Genomic DNA, 24,511 nt, shown 5'->3' on the forward strand with positions numbered 1-24,511 from the left:
GCTGCGCTCCCGCCAGCCGCGCTGTACCTCAGCCGTCACTTTTCTTGATAAAAGATCTGTCTTCTTCTACTCACCTGACTTCTGGCTCTGTGAGGGGGGTGACGGCGTGCTGTGGGAGTGAGCATCTAGGCACGGCTAGCGTTCAGTACCCTTCAGGAGCTAATGGTGTCCTGTAAGCCAGAAGCAGAGCCATGAAACTCTTCAGGAAGTTGGTTCCTACTTCTGCCCTTGGTCATGAAGTGGACCCCAGCATCCTCTAGGACGTATGAGAAAATAAGAGTCCAATATGTTAGTGATTCAATTCTGTATTTGCTTGCAAATGTTTCATCAGGAAGATCAGAGAATATTTAAAGTGAATACGAGAGAGTGTTAATGAGAAGAGACATTTAGTTGATGCCAAATACGCACATTGCGGAACAGTCATCCGTTTATCAGGCTGCCCATTTTAGAGAGTCGTCATTGTCACAAGATACTGAGATTGTAGAGCTGAAATCATTAGTTATTTACATACATGATTTGATGCATTGTAACATGGAGTTCTACAGCTTATTATTTGTTTTTGGCTGCCGTTACTTGCACATAAACCCCTATGTTTTGTGGTGTTTTAGTATGTTTATTATTCTGTTACAGTAGATGGCCACCTTGCATCTACCCCTAAACATCTTTCCCGATTATCTGCTGAATATTCTAATCCCAGAACGTTAAAGGTCATTTACGAATGTGCCAAACGCATTAAGCGCAAAACTTAGCTATTTGCACAAGTGAAATAAGCGTGTTTCATAATTATTATCCATTATTTATATGGCGCCACAAGGGATCTGCAGCGCCCAATTACAGAGTGCATAAAGAAATAAAGCAGGGAAACAGCGACTTACAGCTGAAGACAATATAGGACAAGTACAGGGTAAATAAACATAGCTACATCAGTAGACGACACTGACATAAGTATGAGGGTGGCAGAACACTGAGGGATTTTGTGCAGTCAAAGATTATTAAAGTAAGAAAAAGCACATGAGGGTTGAGGACCCTGCTCGTGAGAGCTTACATTCTAAAGGGCAGGGGCAGGACAAACAGGGGTGACACAGATCAGGTATACATAGGGTTCATAGGTGTACACAAGGGTCACTATTTCTTTGGCATTACCGATCCACTTAGCGTTTCCCATCACACACACCCGTAGATGTTGCTGCCGCGCTCCAGAGTTACAGGTTCTTCTAAACACAATGGTGTTGACACTACGCTTTCACGCTCTTGGAATGCCCCTTATTGTGTCAGCTAGTGAGTGTGCTGATAGTCTGGTTACGCTCTGATAGTTCTGTAGCTTCGCCGTATCCCTGCGTCAAGGTGAGAATCGCTTTTTAAGTTCCATTTTTGACTTGTGACCATCCCTTTATTTCCAGGGTATTCAGGTTGTTTTCTGTTTCATTATGTTTTTACACATTTTAAATTGACATAAGCAAATGGTCATATTGTCATAATCTTTGTGGTGTTGAGGCCTTTTTTTAGGCCATAGGGTAAGATTGATTTTTACTTGGGTCTGACTATTGAACTTTTTTTTTTTTTTTTTTTGTGCCCTCTCCTCCAGATGCAGAGGAATGACCTGGCCCGCCACCTGCAGGAGTTTACGCAGGTCCACATGCGGATGATGGCGCAGACTCTTCGAAGCGTCAGCAGTTCTCTAACACCAATTTCCAACATGGCTAACATCTCGCTGGACCCCAGCCAGTTCGAGCCGGGCCCGGGATCTATGTGCCAGGTGCCCTCTTCCCTTGTGTCTTCCCAGCATGACGTTAGCCAGGAGACTCGGCAGATAAAGGAGACCGTGGAGCAGCTGGAAGCCCGCCTGGTGAAACAAGACCACCAGATCCGGGAGCTGATAGCCAAAATGGAAACGCAGACCACCTACGTGACGGAACTGAAGCAGACCATCCGCACCCTGGAGGAGAAGCTGGGGGAGGTGGAGGCGCAGCAGCACAATGGGGTCTTTGTGTGGAAGATCCACAATTTCAGTGTTTACCTGAAGAACCAGGAGGAGGAGAGGCCGGTTGTCATCCACAGTCCGGGGTTCTACACGGGGAAGCCGGGCTACAAGCTGTGCCTACGGCTGCATCTGCAGCTCCCCAGCGCACCCCGCTGCTCTAACTACATCTCCCTGTTCGTGCACACCATGCAGGGTGAGTACGACAACTTACTTCAGTGGCCTTTCCAGGGCACCATCCGTCTGTCCATCCTGGACCAGTCGGAAGGGTCCAACGCCCAGGATCAAGAGGAAATTATGGACACCAAACCAGACTTGCTGGCCTTTCAGAGGCCGACGTTGCCGAGGAACCCTAAAGGCTTCGGTTATGTCACATTTATGCCCCTCCACGCCCTAAAGCAGCGGATGTATGTTAAAAACGATACGCTCCTAGTGCGCTGCGTTGTGACCACTCAGGGGGATTTCAACAGCCCGCGCCGCGAAGGCGTCCAACCGCGCAACACTGATGGCTCCACCTTATAGTCGGCTGGCCTTGGGGACCGACATGGCCACTAAACAAGATGTCATGGACTCTGAACAGGATGCGTGTGGTATTACATCGCCCATCTGAAACCCAAGAGGTGTCAAGAGCAGGGAAAGAACAAACTAACATTTTATATAAACATATATTTTTCATAAATATTAGCACTGAACTAATCTGACACCATTAGACCATGTACCCATGGCGTACAGACAGCAGTGACTACTGTGGTGTGGGCTGAACCTATTGTCCGATAGCCATAAGTTCTCCCGCTGCGGTAACATCAGAGTCTTGGGATGACTGGTGGCTACATTTATACACTTGATTGTGTTAAGTTTAGTTGTTACCATTTGATCTTTTTTTTTTTTTTTTTCTATCGTCTTCTTCCCATTGTGCACTACATGCGAACAAAGCGCCCGCTTACAATACACACATGCGTATTATTCTTACTGTAAGCTACAGAAACCAACCCATTGTTAAAGGACCCTAAACTGTACATTGCAACCTCTTCTCTGCCTTGTTACCCTGCGCAAGCTGCGGTGACTATGTCCTTCCTGTGTAGGATTTATAGTACAGCCGGCTGTTACAGACTTGGGCGCACTCTGCGTCATTACATAAACACACAGGGGGTCATTCCGACCTGATCGCATGCTAGGTTTTGTCGCTGCGGTGCAATCCGGTAAAAAATCAGCAAAACTGCAATGCGCACGCGCGTCGTACGGGTACAGAGCGGTTCGTTGCTGTGCGATGGACTTAACGAAGAATCAATTCGCACAGCCGATCGCAATGAGATTGACAGGAAGATGGCGTTTGTGGGTGTTTCTGAGAGTGTTTGGAAAAACGCAGGCGTGTCCAAGCGTTTGCAGGGCGGGTGTCTGACGTCAATTCCGGGACCAAAAAGACTGAAGTGATCGCAAGGGCTGAGTAAGTTCAGACCTACTCAGAAACGGCATAAAATGTTTTTGCACAGCTCGGCTGCAAAGCCGTCCGCACACTTGCAAAGCGAAAATACACTCCCCCGTGGGCGGCGCCTATACGTTTGCACGGCTGCTAAAAACAGCTAGCGAGAGATCAACTCGGAATGACCCCCACAGATCTCTAGGCCCCACACGGATAAGTATTCCGCATTCTCATTGCTTTAGATTAAATGCCGGGTGATTGTGGATATTCCTGTTGTGTAGGTGTGAAGGCGGCAGGAATCTGCAGAAGTGCTTGGGGCGTAAAATACTTGACTTTCTGCCTGTATATTATTCTGTACAGTGTAATTAAATCAAAATATATATTTTATCAGCTGCTGACTGTTTTTGTTATTGTCTGCCGCCTCTAAGGATCTCCCCATAGCAGAAATACACTTAAGTGTTTCGTATGTTTTGAAGATCTTTTCTTTACAAAATGAAATTGTAGAAGCCGCGTGTTTACCCTCGGGGAGACCGAAGTTCAGGAGCGCAACATAAAATATTAATACAGATAACCGCTGCCTGCATCCTTAGTAAGAAGACTTGTGTACGTTGTAAATGGAGTCCCAGTGTCTGTACGTCCTGAAGATGGTAATTCTCTATGGGACGCCAGAACTTTCTAGCTGCGTATAGAACGTATGTGTGTGTGTGTGTGTGTGTGTGTGTGTGTGTGTGTGTGTCACTAGTGTTAAATTCAGGAGTGGGAATACCACTTATGTTACAGGGCTTGTATGTGGCATTAGATCTTTAAGAGATGTCGCTGCTTTTGGAGATTATTATGCCGTACACTGGAGGATTTAGGGCGCTGTGCTCCTCGTTACTGATTGCACATTATCCCCTAGTCTTTGTTGATGCTCAAAACACATTGAAGGCTAAATTGCACAGATCGGACTGAATTGCAGTGACCCAGTCTAATTGGATTGTGAAGGGAAGTAACCGCAGAGATTTTCAGGTGCTGTTTCTACATATGCACACTATACTAATATGCGGGGCTTGTACGCTGGTTGTGATTTAGGGTACGGACGTGAAAGATTCCCTCTTGTCTCTTTGCAAATGTGCTTCCGCATATTTTGTGCAAGACATATCGTAAGATACGCTCATCTTAAAGTAAAGCTCGGGGCTGTGCGCTGTCTCGTATAGGCACGTTGATAAAGTTTCTATTAATGTTCCCAAACCATAATACCGTGGCAGCAAAGTGCGTCTTCTCACCCCTATTTCAGCCCACTCAATGTTCCTGATCCTCATCTTTTAGCTCATGGGACCACATAGCAGGGTTGCGGCAAAAAGTGCTGGTGCTCGCTATCTGCGGTGTGGCTGCACCAACTCCAAATAATTTCCGGGCCTGTACGTTCCTATTATGAGCAAACTGCAATTAATGCTGTGATATCATTAATAGGTGACTGATAAAGGGATGTGACGCCTTTTATAGGCCAATATACCAGTCCCTGGAGCGCCGGGAGAAACTGCATTTGGGGAAATAGCTTTTGTGCCTTGCACGATTTTCCGGAAATTAAATAAAACTAACACATAGAGATATGGATGAAGCAATTGTAGATATATATAATTACTAATTTTGTACAATCAATTTGTTCTCCACAAACTAGAAGTACACTGCACAGTTACTGGTTAACCCTGCATTGTCCAGGCGACGACAGAAGTAAATGTAGAAGATGAAGCAGACTGTACAGTATGACGTCTGGGCAGGGCTACATCTGCAGCATTATGCCATGTTCTCACGTGTTGCACGGCCCGTTATAGATGCATTATATCTCTAGCAGGATCCCCTCATATGCTGTGTTATGTAGCTCGCTCAGGACACATGTAGCTTAGCACTATTCAGTCATCGCTGCGGTAGTACAATGATCCTGCGTGAATATACAATGGAATTTACTTGGGAGCTCCTAGGGAGCAGTTGTCAGATAGCTGCACGACTGGGAGCCTTTAGAATAGTGAATAATGAAGACGATCGTTAGCTATGATAGTGCTGCTTACAGCGCCAGCCTATTGTATCTCCTGCAAATTCCTTGCAGCTTTGTTCTTCAAGGGTTAGCGCTACAAAGACACCTTTTATATTGCCCTCTGCCAGGGCAGGCCAGCACGGCTCAAAGTGCAAAACGCTACTTGGGGCTATAAATCCAATTTATCATTGCAGGTTTTTTAGGGATTTTTTTCCCCCCATATTTTTATTGCTGTCTGATTTTGGCAGCGTCCAACCATCCGAGACAGAGAAGATCCCGTGAATCTCACGAGTCCATTAGAGAAAATAGCTCAGCCCTGTTTTTTGCTTCTAAGTTGTCTTACCTCCTCGGTAACGCAGGATGGCGGACCCCCTGAGACGCGGGGCAGAGGCACTTTTGATACAAGGAGAGGTGGGGATAAAGGACGGTGACCAGGGCAGTGATGGGACAAGTAACTAGTACTAGGTAGGGGTGTGTGTGTATAGCTGTGGGGATTTGCTAAACAGGAGAGGGGTGCTAGTGCACATTGGGAAACCTCTTTCCTGGTACTCGAAGCCTGTCCTGACCAATTTGGTGCCCTAGATATGATTTTTTTTTTTCTGGTGCAAAGCCCATGTAAAAGCACGTAAAAAAAAAAAAAGGCCCATGCTCTCACGGAATGGAGTGGCCTCGCGGAGCTGTGCTCCCCATCCCACGCAGCCTCCCCACCCCCTTCCTTGTGTCTCCAGCCCACACAAGTTCTAGTGCACACGTATGTAATATCTCAAACAACATGAATGGATCCCTGTAGACTCCGGCCGCAGCCCACACAAGTGTCTCTCCAGCCATCACACTTACCTACTATGATGTCTTCTGGCCACCCACCACCGCAGGACCTCTGCTGTCCCTGTTTCAGTGGTGCTGTGTGACAGAGGACATGGTTTTGTTTTTTAAGTTGTTTGTGAAACACAAGATTTAGATTTTTCATGGGCTGGCACCCTTTTTATTATTATTATTATCCTTCATTTATATGGCGCCACAAGGGTTCCGCAGCGCCCAATTACAGAGTACATATGCACGTGATCAAATCAGGAAAACAGTGACTTACAGTTGAAAACAATATAGGACAAGTACAGGGTAACTAAGCCTAACTACATCAGTAAACGACATGAGATAAGTTCCAAGGTGGCCAAGAAACTGCTGGGTTTGGGCAGTTGAGGATTATTAAAGTAAGAAAAGAATAAGCACATGAGGGAAGAGGGCCCTGCTGGTGAGAGCTTACATTCTTAGGGGGGTAGACAGACGGGGTACATAGAGAGCGTGAAACAGAGGGTAGGATGGCATTGGTTGGGTTTGGTAAAGAAGTGTGTCTGAAGAGCCTGTTTGAAGTTCTGTAGGGAGGTGGAGAGTCTGAGGGGGAGAGGTAGAGAATTCCAGAGAAAGGGAGCAGCACGTGAAAAATCTTGGAGGTAGGAGTGGGAGGAAGTAATCCGTAGGCAGGAGAGTCGGCGTGCATTAGCAGAGCGAAGAGTACGGGTGGGAGTGTAAAGGGAGATTAGGGCAGAGATGTAGATGGGAGAGGAGTGGGTGAGGGCTTTGTAAGCGAGTGTGAGAAGCTTGAATTGGATTCTGAAAGGGAAGGGGAAGCCAGTGAAGGGCTTGTAGGAGAGGGAAGGCGGATGTAGTGCGTTTGGTGAGGAAGATGAGCCGGGTAGCAGCATTGAGGATAGATTGGAGTGGAGAGAGGAGATTACAGTAGTCCGGTCTGGAAATAATCAGTGAGTGAATAATGATCTTAGTGGCATCCTGGGTGAGAAAAGGTCTGATCCTGTAAATGTTTTTGAGATGAAAATGACAGGTTTGTGAGAGGTGCTGAATGTGTGGTTTGAAGGGGAGGGAGGAGTCAAGGATTACGCCAAGACAGCGTACTTGGGGGCTAGAAGAGATAGTCGTGCCATCAATGGATAATGAGATTGTGGGAGGTGAGGTTGTGCGGGAGGGAGGGAAGATGATCAGATCAGTCTTAGACATGTTGAGTTTAAGAAAGCACTGGGACATCCAGGCAGAGAGACAGTTGGAGGTACGAGTGAGGAGAGCGGGGGAGAGATCAATGGAGGACATCTACAAATATATAAGGGGACAATACACAGAGCTTGCGCGGGACCTGTTTTTGGTTAGATCAACACAGAGGACTCGTGGACACTCGCTCAGGTTAGAGGAGAGGAGATTCTGCACAATACGGCGTAAAGGCTTTTTCACGGTAAGGACAATACATGTTTGGAATTCCCTGCCCGAGGGAGTTGTAATGGCGTAATCTGTCAACACCTTTAAGAATGGGTTAGATAAATTCCTAATGGATAAGGATATCCAGGGGTATGGTGCATAGTCATGCATTATAGTTACTATAAATGGGGATAAAATGTAACGGCTGACAGCAGCATCAGTCAGAAATTTTAGTCAAATCATCATGCATAGGAGACCACAAATAGGTTGAACTCGATGGACAATTGTCTTTTTTCAACCTTAGATACTATGTTACTATGAGGAGAGGTAGATTTGAGTGTCATCAGCATAGAGGTGGTATTGGAAGTTAAAAGAACTAATGAGTTCACCTAAAGAGGACGTATAGAGAGAGGAGAGGACCAAGGACAGAGCCTTGGGTGACACCAACAGTGAGTGGAAGTGGGGGGGAGGTAGCATCATGAGAGGAGACAGAGAAGGAACGATCAGAGAGGTAGGGGGACAGCCAGGAGTGGGCAGTATCACACAGACCAAGAGAGTGAAGGATTTGCAGAAGGAAAGGGTGGTCCACAGTGTCAAAAGCAGCAGAGAGGTCAAGAAGAATAAGCAGAGAGTAGTGGCCCTTAGATTTCGCAGCATGGAGGTCATTGCAGACTTTTGTGAGGGCAGTTTCAGTGGAGTGGAGAGAACGGAAACCAGACTGGAATGGGTCAAGCAGTGAGTGTGAGGAAAGAAAGGCAGTGAGGCGATTATAGACAATACGCTCAAGAAGTTTGGAGGCAAAGGGGAGGAGAGAGATGGGTCGGTAGTTGGAGTGTTTGGATCAAGGGTAGGTTTTTTAAAAATAGGGGAGACGAGCATGCTTGAAGGCAGAGGGGACAGTGCCTGATGAGATGGAGAGATTAAGAAGGTGGGCAAGATGGGAACAGGCAGGAGAGAGGTAGCGGAGGAGGTGGGAGGGGATAGGGTCAAGTTCCTTGGTGGTACGATCTGCTGCACCAGAGGGTGGAGATGGATGCGGGCAATTCTAGACTTGTAATAGTTTATCGTGTTCTGACTTATTTTTTATGGCCGCGCTGACCAGGAAGATAAAGGTGGCAGGTCAGTGCCCATGTGTGATCAGCCTTGGAGCAAGATAAAGTTCCAGCCAATCAGCTCCTAACTGATAGGTTACAGGCTGTGTTTGATAAATGACAGGTGCTGATTGGCTGGTACTTTATCTCTCTCCAAGGCTTAGTACATCTGCCACACTGTGAGATCTCTCCATATATGCCCATAATACAGTGGCGGATCTATAATGGGTGGCCCACACTGCACACCCTCCTCCCATTTCTTGTATACTGATGCTGGTTGCTTTGGGCAACTTCTCATATTATGCGGGTTGCATGATGTATCGCATTTTGCATGCAAGGCGTCCCACCAGTCATCGCAACCATAACAGTGTTTATGTCATGATCCGTGCCATATATCCTTTCTGCCTCCTGGTCTGTCTAGCACAGGGGTGGGCAATTATTTAAGCTGGGGGGCCACTGAACAGTTTCTAATGAATATCGGAGGGCCCCCCCCCCCCCCCCCCCCACCTTTCCCCGCAGGCACAAATAAACATACAATGTATAAAAACCACTATAAGCCAGTATTTAAAAAAAATCCCAAAAGAAAACAAAACAGTGCTGAAAACAAAGACATCACCCAGTATTATGCTGTTATTGATAATATTAGCAGCATGATAGGGGCAGTATGTGCCACACCCAGCCATCTTAATTTATTATAAATTACCTCCCCTCTCCCCCACCCGTCGACCGAATCTCCCCGATTTGTGAGGCACAGAACTGACTAATACTGCAGTCAGTGAGAGCACCGGAGACAGCCAGTCACTGTTTCAGCCTGTTCTCCTTTGGCGCTACCCTTGCACCTCGTCCGGCTCCATTAAAACCCCATGCGAGAACTACCTGAGGAGCTGCAGGAGCTACAGGCAGCCAGCCCAGCAGCCAGTCCAGATTCCCAGTGAAACATGGAGACATGACACAGACCCCAGTGAAACATACACCCCCCCTCTACCAATGAAACATGACAGACCCTCAGTAAACCACCCCCCCCCCGTGAAACACACACACCCTCCCCACCAGTGAAACATGACAGACCCCCTCCCCACGAGTGAAGCACACACACACTCCCCACTTGTGAAGCATGATAGACCCCGAGTAAAACACACACACCCCCAGTGAAACATGACAGACCCCCTCCCCACGAGTGAAACACACACACACTCCCTCCCCACTTGTGAAACAAGACAGACCCCCAGTAAAACACACACTCCTTCCCCCAGTGAAACATGACACAGATGACCCCCAGTGAAACACAAACACACACCATCCTCCCCTGCGTTAGACATTTCCCCCACAGTGCGCGCACACACACACACCTCTCCCCACCACCAGTTAAACAAACAGCATTAGCACAGAGCCTCACCTGGCCAACAGGAAAAGAAAGCCAACCGAACCTGACACACACCACGGACATTTGTTCACCGGCACATGGTCCGGCCAGCTCTCTTGCAAAGCACCACTGGGAGATCTGCCTGGGAGGAGCTGCATGCTGCTTCTGCAGCTAGCTCCCCCTACTGTACGTTCAGCCAGCCTCTCTGCAATAGGAGGCACTGCTGCTGGATGCTGCCGGCAGCCTCAGAGGCTTCGTGGATCGGCGACCAGGGGGGGAGGTTTATAGGTACTCGGGAACCCCCCCTGCGTGCGCGTGTGAACCTGGCTGAGCTCCCGTCCTCTGTAAAAAAAATTAAATACATCGGCCAGCAGACCGTGAGGCATCACGTGACTCGACCGCGAGACCCGCGCCCAGGATTTCCTCAGCGGCGCCGGCAGCAGCTTTGGAGGTGCTGCAGCGCAATCACAAACAGCTCAGCCTGTCGGGCCACTTGTGATTGCGCGCTGGTGGGAGGTAGCGGGCCGGGCAGGATCGGTTTGCAGGCCGCATCCGGCCCGCGGGCCGTATGTTGCCCACCCCTAGTCTAGCAGTTCCCACTCTGTGACCTGGCAGCATTGATTATCTAGTTATGTGCAGCTGTGGTTTGCACCTGGGAAGCTGCTATTTATCCTCTGTTCACAAGCACTCCTGGGCCAGTTCATCAAGTCTATCTTTGAGGCTGCAATATCTCAGCTCATAGTTAATGGACTACTGAGCAGCTGACCGGCATTCTTCCAGTACTCAGGTAACCTGTATTCCTTCAGCGTGTTGTTAAAGAACTGAGTAGCTGGCCTGCATTCTCCCAGTACTCAGGTAACCTGTATTCCCTCAGCTTGTTGTTAAAGAACTGAGTAGCTGGCCTGCATTCTCCCAGTACTCAGGTAATCTGTATTCTCTCAGCCTATGGTTAAAGAACTGAGTAGCTGGCCTGCATTCTCCCAGTACTCAGGTAATCTGTATTCTCTCAGCCTATGGTTAAAGAACTGAGTAGCTGGCCTGCATTCTCCCAGTACTCAGGTAACCTGTATTTCCTCAGCTTGTTGCTATCCTGTGATCCAGCTACCATAGTGCAATCCTGGCATCCCGTGTATTCACAGTCTCCTGGTATCCTATGTCCCCTCAGTTTTCCCTTTCTTTTTGAGTTCTCTAGTTACTCCTGGTTTATATTTATTGTTTACAGTTGTACAGTGCTTAATAAACTTGCTATTATACCATGAACATCAGTCCCTGCTAACATGTTCTCACAATGGGAGATCCAAACGATTCTGACAGTATGAACTGGCCCAAAACAAACAGCAGGGGAGATAATTGCAGTCTGCCCGAGGGAGTTTTCTCACAGCTCGTTAACCCCTCAGCTCCCAGGACATCACCTTCTTTAGATTTCTTACAACTGGGGATTTTAAAGGGAAAGTTAGATCAGCTACAGACTTTAGTATCCAGTATTCAAAGCATTCTACCTGAATTCCTGGGGAGACTGGTGGACCCCAGTAAAATAGCTCCAGAAAAGGGGTTTTCTTCTTACCCATGGACTAGGCATGCTAGGGGCACCTCTCCTCCACAGACAAGAGGCAGGTTCCAAAGTTTCCCTCGACCTAGCCTCTCAGAAACAGAACGCCAGTATCGTAGAGACAATAAACTTTGCCTGTATTGTGGGGGTCAAGGACATTTTATTCTAACTTGTCCCATTCGAAAACCAAGGAATGGGGGCAAAGTGCATCTCCAATCTTTAAATACCATCTATCACAAAACTGGTCTTCCACTTAAAGTTTCCGAGTCTGTTGCCTCAGGAGGAGTTTCCAAGCCTGTCACCCCAGGAGGGGGTTCTTCAGAGTATCCAGCCCCAGGAGGGGGTTCTTCAGAGTGTCCAGCCCCAAGAGGGGGTTCTTCAGAATGTCCAGCCCCAAGAGGGGTTTTTTCAGAATGTCCAGCCCCAAGAGGGGGTTCTTCAGAATGTCCAGCTCCAAGAGGGGGTTCTTCAGAATGTGCAGCCCCAAGAGGGGGTTCAGAGCATCCAGCCCCAGTGAGGGGTTCAGAGCATCCAGCCCCAGTGAGGGGTTCAGAGCGTCCAGCCCCAGTGAGGGGGTTCTTCAGAGCGTCCAGCCCCAGGAGGGGGTTCTTCAGAGCGTCCAGCCCCAGGAGGGGGTTCTTCAGAGCGTCCAGCCCCAGGAGGGGGTTCTTCAGAGCGTCCAGCCCCAGGAGGGGGTTCTTCAGAGCGTCCAGCCCCAGGAGGGGGTTCCGAGGGTCCAGCCCCAGGAAGGGATTCCGAGGGTCCAGCCCCAGGAAGGGGTTCCAAGGGTCCAGAGCCAGAGAGCCTACAGAGCGCTGCCCAGCCAGAGAGCCTACAGAGCGCTGCGCAGCCAGAGAGCCTACAGAGCGCTGCCCAGCCAGAGAGCCTACAGAGCGCTGCCCAGCCAGAGAGCCTTCAGAGCGCTGCCCAGCCAGAGAGCCTTCAGAGCGCTGCCCAGCCAGAGAGCCTTCAGAGCGCTGCCCAGCCAGAGAGCCTTCAGAGCGCTGCCCAGCCAGAGAGCCTTCAGAGCGCTGCCCAGCCAGAGAGCCTTCAGTGCGCTGCCCAGCCAGAGAGCCTTCAGTGCGCTGCCCAGCCAGAGAGCCTTCAGTGCGCTGCCCAGCCAGAGAGCCTTCAGAGCGCTGCCCAGCCAGAGAGCCTTCAGAGCGCTGCCCAGCCAGAGAGCCTTCAGAGCGCTGCCCAGCCAGAGAGCCTTCAGAGCGCTGCCCAGCCAGAGAGCCTTCAGAGCGCTGCCCAGCCAGAGAGCCTTCAGAGCGCTGCCCAGCCAGAGAGCCTTCAGAGCGCTGCCCAGCCAGAGCCTTCAGAGCGCTGCCCAGCCAGAGAGCCTTCAGAGCGCTGCCCAGCCAGAGAGCCTTCAGAGCGCTGCCCAGCCAGAGAGCCTTCAGTGCGCTGCCCAGCCAGAGAGCCTTCAGAGCGCTGCCCAGCCAGAGAGCCTTCAGAGCGCTGCCCAGCCAGAGAGCCTTCAGAGCGCTGCCCAGCCAGAGAGCCTTCAGAGCGCTGCCCAGCCAGAGAGCCTTCAGAGCGCTGCCCAGCCAGAGAGCCTTCAGAGCGCTGCCCAGCCAGAGAGCCTTCAGAGCGCTGCCCAGCCAGAGAGCCTTCAGAGCGCTGCCCAGCCAGAGAGCCTTCAGAGCGCTGCCCAGCCAGAGAGCCTTCAGAGCGCGCGGGGGCTCTTGCCTCAGCCCAGCCCCGCGAAGAGGGGGCTCTTGCCTCAGCCCAGCCCCGCGAAGAGGGGGCTCTTGCCTCAGCCCAGCCCCGCGAAGAGGGGGCTCTTGCCTCAGCCCAGCCCCGCGAAGAGGGGGCTCTTGCCTCAGCCCAGCCCCGCGAAGAGGGGGCTCTTGCCTCAGCCCAGCCCCGCGAAGAGGGGGCTCTTGCCTCAGCCCAGCCCCGCGAAGTGGGGGCGTCTGCCTCAGCCCAGCCCCGCGAAGTGGGGGCGTCTGCCTCAGCCCAGCCCCGCCCCGCGAAGTGGGGGCGTCTGCCTCAGCCCAGCCCCGCGAAGTGGGGGCGACTGCCTCAGTCCAGCCCCAGGAGGGGGCTCTGAGCATTATGCCATTCTCAGAAGAAGAATCTAGCACCTTTGCTTTTCACAACACAGGCCATATGTCTAGGCACGGTGGCACTGCTGTAGTCCTGGGTTCTAATCCTACTACTAACTTGTTGGCTCACGATTTGGGTACAGCCCAGTCCCCCAGGACTTCCAGGAAGGATCAAATCCAAAAAGTGCCATCCAAGTCTCTAGTCAAAGTTCGGTTAGAATCATCATATATTTCTGACCAGTCTCCTGAAAGTCTGTCCCCTCCTCAGTGTCCTGATGATCCATCTCCGTTTCCAGAAAGTCAAGCTTCCATTTCACAGAATTCATCCAACGCTCCATCTTTGGATTACTTTGATGGAGATTTAACGCAATACTTCGCACTAGTTAATCGATATCTTTCCATGGTGGAGACAAATCCTTCCCTCAGAATTACTCCATCCAACATAGTTAAATTTTTATTCCTGACCTTCAGAGGAGAAGCCTTGGCATAGGTTAGTCCACTAATTGAAACCAATGACCCAGTTCTTCTCAATCTTGTGGCCTTCAGTGAAGTGGTAATTAAGAAATTCAATTCGTGGTCTTACCAGTCTTCAGTCCCAATTGAGGTTCCTGCCCAGCCGGGGTCATCTAAGGTTCCTATCTATCTTGGTTCATCCGAGAATCCTGTTGCTAACTTAGAGACCCCAGCAATCAGCTTACCTGTTGGTTTTCTTCAGCTTCAGTCTACTGTTCCTACTGGGAAATCCACAAAGAGGAGAAAGAAGAAGAAATAATTTGTGGAGCGTCTGGAATCCGCCCTTGAGGAGGGGGGTACTGTCATGATCCGTGCCATATATCCTTTCTGCCTCTAGGTGTCACTCTCTGCCTCCTGGTCTGTCTAGCAGTTCCCACTCTGTGACCTGGCAGCATTGATTATCTAGTTATGTGCAGCTGTGGTTTGCACCTGGGAAGCTGCTATTTATCCTCTGTTCACAAGCATTCCTGGGCCAGTTCATCAAGTCTATCTTTGAGGCTGCAATATTTCAGCTCATAGTTAATGGACTACTGAGCAGCTGACCGGCATTCTTCCAGTACTCAGGTAACCTGTATTCCTTCAGCTTGTTGTTAAAGAACTGAGTAGCTGGCCTGCATTCTCCCAGTACTCAGGTAACCTGTATTCCCTCAGCTTGTTGTTAAAGAACTGAGTAGCTGGCCTGCATTCTCCCAGTACTCAGGTAACCTGTATTCCCTCAGCTTGTTGTTAAAGAACTGAGTAGCTGGCCTGCATTCTCCCAGTACTCAGGTAATCTGTATTCTCTCAGCCTATGGTTAAAGAACTGAGTAGCTGGCCTGCATTCTCCCAGTACTCAGGTAACCTGTATTTCCTCAGCTTGTTGCTATCCTGTGATCCAGCTACCATAGTGCAATCCTGGCATCCCGTGTATTCACAGTCTCCTGGTATCCTATGTCCCCTCAATTTTCCCTTTCTTTTTGAGTTCTCTAGTTACTCCTGGTTTATATTTATTGTTTACAGTTGTACAGTGCTTAATAAACTTGCTATTATACCATGAACATCAGTTCCTGCTAACATGTTCTCACAATGGGAGATCCAAACGGATTCTGACAGTTTATTAATGACGTATACTTGAAGAAAATTGCAAAGGACAGCTCTTCCAGTAAGAACTGTCCTTGGCTATAGAAGGACTTGCAGGTTTCGGACCCGGGAGTCCTGCGCATGCAGCGCGAGATGCAATCACCACAGGGGGGGTGGGTTCCAATAGGCTTCTGTTATAGAACAACAATTAAAGATGTATCACATTCTGGAGCTTGGCGCATATACGGTAAGCGGCCAATCCTCTGTAAAACAGCGTTTTCTGAGGTTTGATCGCAAAATAGGCTTTGCTGCATCCTGTCCCTTATCTCTCTCCAAGGCTTGATACATCAACCCCATAATCCGTGCTTACAATGCTGCTCGCGCTAGGGTCTGCTCCAGTATGATGGCTTTCAACTGCAAAGAGATTGTATGGAGCTACAGGATATGGACACCCCTGTCTTACATGCTGCAGTCAGTGGTTAAAGACCTCTTGTGACCTCCAACCATTTTAGAAATCGTAAATAAGTATTTCTGTTTGGTGTGTGATATGGTAAGTGCGACACCACCAGTATGGCACACCATTTACAGCGGACAAGTGGGACCTCTTGTAGGACAGAAAGCCGATATCACTTTATTCTTTTCCAGAAGTAGGACTAGCGGTCTGACCTGACTCGGGATGACAGTGTCTGAACACATTTGTTGGACTCTCAGATGGCTTGAGTAGCTGTCTTGAAACCAAATGGGTCCTCCAGTGTTCTGCAGCGATCTTGCACCTTGCTGTGTGGGTCCTGCAGGCGTGTTGCAGTCCTGGTCCTGTTCCTGAATCAAGTAATGCGTGGATTTCCACCTCGTTACTACCTCTTGCTCCAGCTGGCGGCGTGGCAGCCGCCGGGTTCTATGTGCAGTCCCGGAATGCCCAGAACTTTATCTGGCTGCTGATGGCATCTTATGCATGGACCTCTGTTTATTTTTGTTTAGGAAATTCTGAAGGTAACAGTGTGTGCAAAGCATTGGTACATGCTGAAATTGGCACAGCCGTAACGCGCGCACAGTGTTCTCTTGTCTATCAGTGATGCGGGGTGATGAGGAGAGTCTCAGCAGGGATCGGGCACACTTCCTGAGTTTAGAAGTCTCTGAGTGCAGTCAGCAAAGTTACAGTATGACCAGTACCACTTGTCCACATAGCCGTGCTGGTGGGTAGTCTAAATGTTCTTTCTGCTGCGGGGTACACTGGGCTCCACAAGGATTAACATCGGGGTGTAGAGTAGGATCTTGATCCGAGGCACCAACAGGCTCAAAGCTTTTGACGGTTCCCAAGATGCTCAGCACCGCCTCCTCTATAACCCCGCCTCAATGCACAGGGAGCTTAGTTTGAAAGTTGGTGCCATGCAGTAAGCAGGCACTTTACAGGGGGCTGCCCCAGGCAGCCTATTCATAGCTTTATTTTAAAAGAAAAGAAGACGATTCTTAAACAGAACTACAAGGGCTGCAGCAGGCAAAGTCTCGTAGACTTTTCTGTCTGCAGCTCCGTCTCCCCCAGCGGCGCTGTATACTCCCGCGCCCTGGTTGCCGGGTCACTGCAGCAGAGGCTCCGGTTTCTTCACAAATGGTCAGACAGACGCACGCCGCCGTCCTCCCGGATCGTGGGGCCGCAGGTATGGGGGAGGTAAGGGGCTTCTGTGCCCGCACTTTACCGTGATCCAGCGCGACCGTAGGAGGCGGGCCGTGCGCGCGCTGGCGTGGACACTGATTACTGGGCAGCCGCTCCACTAGCCACCAGGGACAATTAAGGGGCACGGGTCTGTGTTTTTTTTTTTTTTACTATATTAACCCCACTTTTCACTGCCCGCAGCGCCCGGTGGGGATGTCAGCAGGGGGAGCAGGTCGGACCTAAGGCCCCTCCCCCCAGCCCCAGGGCGCCTTTTCTACAATGTTCCCGCCCTGGAGCTGCATATCTCTCCCTCACTCCTGACCAGCGGCCATCACAGATTGAGCTGAGCTGTTTCTAGGACTGCTGGGGCAAATCCTCTGTAGATCCGCCTGATCGCCAGTGCTCTGCTTCATACAGGACACTTTAGTATTCTACCTGTCACCGGGACAGTGTTAGCTAAGAAAGAGTGCATACATTCAGGGTTGTGTGGTACAAACGCCCTGTGATATACATCCAGTGTTTACTGTGCTTTGATATATCTATTGTTAACACATATAGCCATACTGAGTATTACTTTGTATTGCTAGTCCAGTGCAGTTTTATGGTGTATAATTTCTGCATGGTACGCTTGTGACTATATATGTGTGTGTGCATGTAGCTGCTGCGTGGCTACCATATCGGGTATTTCACTCAGTGGGCTATTCCTATATTGCTATACCTGAGGGGGCCAAGTGTTTCAGGTTTTCTTTCTGGTTAATATAGGATTGTATCACAATATATACTGGCAGTGTATTTTTACTTGTGATTTATAGTCACCATATAGTTTATATCTCTTGAACTCCCGGTCTGTGCTATCATAGGCACGCTTTACTGAGAGCTCTTGATAGGTATATTGCTGCTACACTTTGTACCAGGTTGCCCAATATTGGGCCTAATTCTGAGTTGATCGCAGCAGCAATTTTGTTAGCAGTTGGGCAAAACCATGTGCACTGCAGGAGGTGCAGATATAACATGTGCAGAGAGAGTTAGATTTGGGTGGGGTGTGTTCAAACTGAAATCTAAATTGCAGTGTAAAAATAAAGCAGCCAGTATTTACCCTTCACAGAAACAAAATAACCCACCCAAATCTAACTCTCCTCTGCAAATGATATATCTGTCCCCCCTGCAGTGCACATGGTTTTGCCCAATTGCTAACAAACTTTCTGCTGCGATCAACTCAGAATTACCCCCATTGTGCACATAGTTATGTCTGCTACACGTGGCAACAACACTGGGGCTTCTCCCACACTGCGTGGTAGTGAGGCCGCGGACGTGACGGAGGATAATATGGCAGCTGAGAGTTCAGGTTCAGGGGGTTCCTTACCCCCCAGTGGTTCGGTAGCACCTGGGGCATCACAGGACCCACCTTGGGCTACATTTTCCACATTTTTAAACACGCTTGTAACTAAATTGACGCCCCCTGTGGGACCACCTGTGCCACTGCAGCAGTTTATGGTCACTGCTGTTAACCCGCCATGGGCGGATCCATTTTCCACTCAGTTACAGCATTTGAACCGGTCTTTGATTAAATCGAAGTGTCACTCTCGCCCGCCTAAGACTAAGTCGTCTTCTAAATGGGCCATTACTTCCTCCCAATCCACTGCTATTCCAGACACGTCCTCTGACGAGGACGGTGCATATGCTGATCCCACGGACACTGACACTCATGTTTCTGATGGGGAAGGGAAGTCATTTGTGGATGTCCCGGATTTGATTGAGCCAATCAGGCTCATTCTTCAGGTGTCTGATGAGCCTGAGACTGTCTTCAAGAAACCGGATAGGTTTAAACGTAAGAAGGTGGTTTAACAAGTTTTACCTAATTCTGATCACCTGGTTGACATACGTCAGGAATCCTGGGAAAATCCGGGGACAAAATTCACACCGAATAAGAGACTGTTGGCTCGCTATCCTCTCTCTGCGGAGGTATGTAAAAACTGGGAAACCCCTCCGCCTGTAGATTCTCATGTGGCGCGTGTGGTTGTTTCCTCTGCTCTGCCAGTAACTACCGTCACCACTCTGAAGAATCCGACGGATCGACGTGTGGAGGACTGTTTAAAAGCGATTTATACCCTAACGGGGGCTGTGCATAGGCCAACAATTGCAGTGACTTGGGCTGCTGAAGCTGTTGAGGCGTGGGCTCAGGAGCTTGAGGCGGAACTGCCTTCCAACGCATCTGAGCATGCTCGACAATGTCTCTCGTATATTACCACGGCTTCTCTGTACCTTAAGGAGGTGGTGGCAGGGTGCTCGCGGCCAAGGCTGCTACTATGTCCGTCTTGGCCAGACGTATCCTTTAGTTGAGATCCTGGTCGGTGGATATGGATTCCAAGAAAACCCTGGAGGTGCTTCCTTTCAAGGGAGACATTCTCTTTGGAGAAGACCTCAATAAGATTGTGGCTGATCTGGCTACTGCTAAAACAGCTTGCCTACCTAGTACGGCTCCTTCAGCACAGAAGGCTAAAAGTACTTTCCCTAGGCCCTTTCGTCCTCCAGGAAAAGCAAAAGGTCAGGCATACCCAAAGCAAGCTCGTGCTTCCAGACCTGCCAAGCCCAGACCGAAGCGTGCCTGGGCCGCCAGTCAGCCAGCTTCAAAAACTGACAAGCCTGCCGCATGACAGGGCGGGCCTCCCTCTGGGGGATCCCAGGGTGGGGGGCCGACTTCTAGGTTTTGCCCAGGAATGGCTGAAGACCACTTCAGATACCTGGGCGAGTAAAGTCATCGCTCGAGGTTACGCCATCCCCTTCAAGAATCGTCCCCCGCAGCGATTTTGCCTGACAGATGTGCCTCTGGATCCAGCAAAAGCAAACGCGTTGCACTCGGTGGTACGGTACATTCCCTCCTGACCACAGGAGTGGTAGTACAGGTGCCTCTGACTCAGAGAGGCAAGGGGTACTATTCACCGCTGTTTCTAGTCCCGAAACTGAATGGGTCCTCGCGGCCCATTCTCAATCTGAAGTCCTTGAACAAGCATGTGCGGATCTCCAAGTTTCGTATGGAAACGCTGCGCTCTTTCTCTGGCTGGGTCCACAGGTTATCCACAGGATAACATTGGGATATGCCGGAGCGACAGCGGAAATGGCACCAATACGGTCACAAGCTTTCTGGCCTCCCAGGATGCATCGGGGCTTCACCATATAATCCCGCCCACTGACTCAGTCAAATCAGTTTTTTGCTTGGTGCTGCAGAAGCCGCATGATCACAGGGCTGCTGTGAATAAAGCAGCCTGAAGCTTTTATTATGTTATTTTTATAGTCGTACTATGTTTTTTGAGCGACTTTTCTTAACCGCGTCTTAAACGCATACTAGAAAGAGTCGCTCCAACAACTCCCCACCGGGTCGCAACAATGCTTACCTTCGCGATACAGTGCTGTCTCGACTGGCGTCTGTGTCGGATGTTCTAGCAGGTCCAGCAGACGTAACCAGGCTGTGGCCGGAGCATGGGGGAAGGTAAGTCTATGGATTTCCTCTTACTAGGGGGTTCCGGACACAGCTACACTGTATTGGTGGAGACTACAAACAGTGTGTTGATGCGCCGAACACCTCTGGTGCGACAGCGCTACGCTCTAGGGATCATAGGCGCCAGGACTAGGTTGAGGCCGCAATCCTTAAAATTTAAGTCAACGGGGGGAATCAGACGCTCTGCTGGCCGCCCCTCCCCCAAGTTCATGACCAGTTTCCGCGCGTCTCCCATCCATGAACTGAATGACCTCACTTCCGTCTCAGACGCTACCACGAGAGTACTCTGTCGCAGCTTAGATGCTGCGGTTGTGTACACTTGAGATTGCCGGACCGAGACGCAGGCCTTAGCGTCTGCATACACATGGAAGTCACTGAGCGTTCTGCATACACATGGAAGTCACTGAGCGTCCGTGTCCGTCAGTGAGCGTCCGTGTCTTGCATCAGTTATCAGAAAAGCAGTGTACACCAGTAGCGTCTGAATCCACTCAGCGTCTTGCGAGCGTATTTGCTTGGATATGGAAGTGTGGTGAGTCTCCCTGTATCCCGCTCTATGGAGGCAGGGTATACAGTACTAAAAATTCTCTCTACTTGTTAGCATGAATTGTTAATTTTAGTACATATTGCATATGAGACCTGTACATTACTGTGTTTTCTGCATGTTATGTTTGAAAAGAACCAGTTAAAAACAGAAGTACAATTTTCCTACTTACTTGTAAGTTGTTATGGGGGTTGTATTCTCATATGGCAATGTCTAATGCCTTAACATGTGACTGACTGCTAGTATGTGTGCTGACTTTTCTGTGTATTGTCAGTCCTGTTCTGACCCTCAATTCAGGTGCACGGTGGTCAGATTGATCTCACTTCTATATACTCATATATAGGTGATTTTCAGTCATAAACAGATTATTACCATGTCTGTGAGCGGCAAAAGTGATGAGGAGACTTTATCAGGCACTCCTATATCCCTAACATGCTTATCTTGTAAGACAGGGTTAATTGGTATGGACCAATTGGTCACTTATGAGGGTTTGTGTGCGAACTGTTTTGCTTTTCAGCAAAGTAAAAAAACAGGATTTGCTTCAACCACCAACAGAGCCACCATGGAATATGTTCGCAAAGACTTTGTCTTCAATAGCGGACAGGTTAACTCCGGTAGTACCACCCCACGGGTTAGGTTACACTATTAACCGATACATGCAGCTCCCTTCCTACGGCTTGGTTCCAGTAGCCTCTACAAGTAACCAAGGGACAGGTAAGACTAAGACAGATGCGTCTATGTGGCAGAGTACACAAGATGATACAGTATATTCAAATAGTCCGTATGATGATCAGTCGCAGAATTTTAGGTCAGAGGATGTAGCTGAACTTATTGATGCTGTGAAGGCTGTTCTCTCTTTGGAAGAGCCAGCCAAAACAGTGTCAAAGTCTAAAGCACCTGTGTTTAAACGAACAAAGTCAGTTAAAACTGAATTCCCAGCGTCAGATGAGCTGACGGAAATGATGGAAGAATCTTGGGTGACGCCCAGTAAAAAGTATAATCCGAAAAGATGGGATTCTTATTATCCTTTTCCAGCTGCGGATTGTTTGAAAAGAGAAGTTCCTCCAAAAGTAGATGCACATGTACTGCGACTTGTGCATAAATCTGCTTTACCACTGTCATCTACCTCTCTAAATGATGTCACAGACAGAAGGGTAAGACAGCTTCTTGAAAAATGTATTTTCTCATACGTCCTAGAGGATGCTGGGGACTCCATAAGGACCATGGGGTATAGACGGGATCCGCAGGAGACATGGGCACACTATAAGACTTTGAATGGGTGTGAACTGGCTCCTACCTCTATGCCCCTCCTCCAGACCTCAGTTAGACTTTGTGCCCAGGAGTGACTGGACACACACTAGGGGAGCTCTACAGAGTTTCTCTAAAGACTTTGTTAGGTTTTTTATTTTCAGGGAGACCTGCTGGCTACAGGCTCCCTGCATCGTGGGACTGAGGGGAGAGAAGTCAGACCTACTTCTTCTTAGTTCAAGGGCTCTGCTTCTTAGGCTACTGGACACCATTAGCTCCAGAGGGTTCGATCAATTGGTTCGCCTAGCTGCTTGTTCTCGGAGCCGCGCCGTCACCCCCTCACAGAAGCCAGAAGAAAGAAGCTGGGTCAGTATGAGAAGAACAGAAGGCGTCAGACGGCAGAAGACTTAAGTAACGGAGGTAAGCGCAGCGGTAGCGCTGCGCTCCATGCTCCCACACACCAACGGCACTCACAGGGTGCAGGGCGCTGGGGGGGGGGGGGGGAGCGCCCTGGGCAGCAGTTACTGAGGTCTCATCGGGACTGACAAAAGAGCAGAGTCGGGCCCTGGGCACCGCGTACGATACCCCCGCCAGTCCATAGCAGCGGTCGCGCTGCGCGCCAGTGCTCCCACTCACCAACGGTTTTACTTGGGCGCAGGGGGGGGGCGCCCTGGACAGCAATTTGGATATTGTTTTAGGAGGTGTGTAGTGTAAATACACTATATATACGGTCCCCTGCCTGCTTATAGAAGGATAATATAACGGGGCTGAAGCGCGCCGATAAGGGGCGGGGCTTAGCCCTCACACAGTGTTCAGCGCCATTTTCTCACTGTCCCCGCCAAAATGTGTACAGCACAAACAAGGGGGAGCACATACTTTTAGTGTTATGTTGAGGGATCTACAGGTTGAGTATCCCTTATCCAAAATGCTTGGGACCGGAGGTATTTTGGATATCGGATTTTTCCGTATTTTGGAATAACTGCATACCATAATGAGATATCATGGTGATGGGACCTAAGTCTAAGCACAGAATGCATTTATGTTTCATATACACCTTATACACACAGCCTGAAGGTCATTTAATACAATATTTTTAATAACTTTGTGCATTAAACAAAGTTTGTGTACATTGAGCCATCAAAAAACAAAGGTTTCACTATCTCACTCTCACTCAAAAAAGTCCGTATTTCGGAATATTCCGTATTTCGGAATATTTGGATATGGGACACTCAACCTGTATAACACTATTTGCTTTTAGAAATGGGCATGTAATCATTGTTGTGTATAGTCTCTGTGTGCTCCCTGTCAGATATAACCTCTATAGTTCACTTGTGTCGACATGCGTGAGTGTTCTGTCACAAACACCTATGGGGTTCACTGTCTGCATCACCGACGCCTGTTTCGTACTTGGTACCGTAGATGCTGAGTCAACAGGTCGGTAGTGGTATGCTTGTTTAAAGTAAACACTGTAGGGGAGACACAGTAGTATGTGGGTTACCCTGTCGGCACCAACTGTTATTACCGGGTGTAAATTGACATGCTGTAACTAACTTATACCTGTATATATATATTTATATGTATATGTATGGTACGGTTCCATGGGCCTGTAACTCGAGCACAGACATGGTAGTATTTGTGGGGGAGTGATATTAAAATTATATATGTATACTACCCTCGGAGTCGCAAGAATGTTATTTTGCCTGGTTACTACTCCCTGCTGTCGACGAATACTAGGTTTTCTGTCGACTATAATGTTTCCTGGTAGATCCACAACTGGGGCATTCAGTAGATGGTCATACACATTCAGAACACATTAATGTCACTAGGGACCCGAAGGCTCGGATAATCCGCTTATACGTCTACTACTTTTCAGTTAGTCCGGGAATAGACTAGGACCTGTGAGTTCATTATAGAATCCATAGGGGGACATTCTGGAGTTACAGATGTTTCCCCTCACTGATTTTCTAATAGATCTTGCCGTTTACCCTCTGGAAGGGGAGGTAGTAAGCGACGCCATACCAGAGGTGCGTCAGGTTCAGGGCATTGTCCTGCTGTCCCTGTTTAAAAAAAAAAAAACTAAGCGATTTAAATGCGTTGAGTCCACATTCAGATTACCTGGATGGATATCCAGGATTGTCTTTGCCATTTCACCGGAGTGATGGCAGTATGATGGTTTTCTTTCAATAGTAAGAGCCATTGTTATTCTGTACTGAGATGCTCTCCTGATTAAGGCGAGGTCAAGAAACAAGTGGTGCAAATCGTTGTTTCTCTCTGACTGTTCTTCAACACAGGGAATGGCTGTTCCCAACGACGCAGATGTCGGAGGTGGGTATCA

At 49.1% G+C, this 24,511-nt stretch overlaps 1 protein-coding gene across 1 annotated transcript in view; it reads left to right on the forward strand.

Annotated features, from left to right (window-relative positions):
- TRAF6 (TNF receptor associated factor 6) overlaps positions 1 to 3,788 on the forward strand; it is a 51,749-nt gene extending 47,961 nt beyond the window's left edge. The window contains exon 7 of the mRNA XM_063946286.1: positions 1,586 to 3,788. Coding sequence (XP_063802356.1) covers positions 1,586 to 2,500 — 915 coding nt within the window. The 3' untranslated portion in view covers positions 2,501 to 3,788. The remainder of the gene's footprint in view (positions 1 to 1,585) is intronic.
- The last annotated feature ends 20,723 nt before the right edge of the window (positions 3,789 to 24,511 follow it).

Source organism: Pseudophryne corroboree, chromosome 11 (assembly GCF_028390025.1).
Source record: "Pseudophryne corroboree isolate aPseCor3 chromosome 11, aPseCor3.hap2, whole genome shotgun sequence".
Lineage (NCBI taxonomy): Eukaryota > Metazoa > Chordata > Amphibia > Anura > Myobatrachidae > Pseudophryne > Pseudophryne corroboree.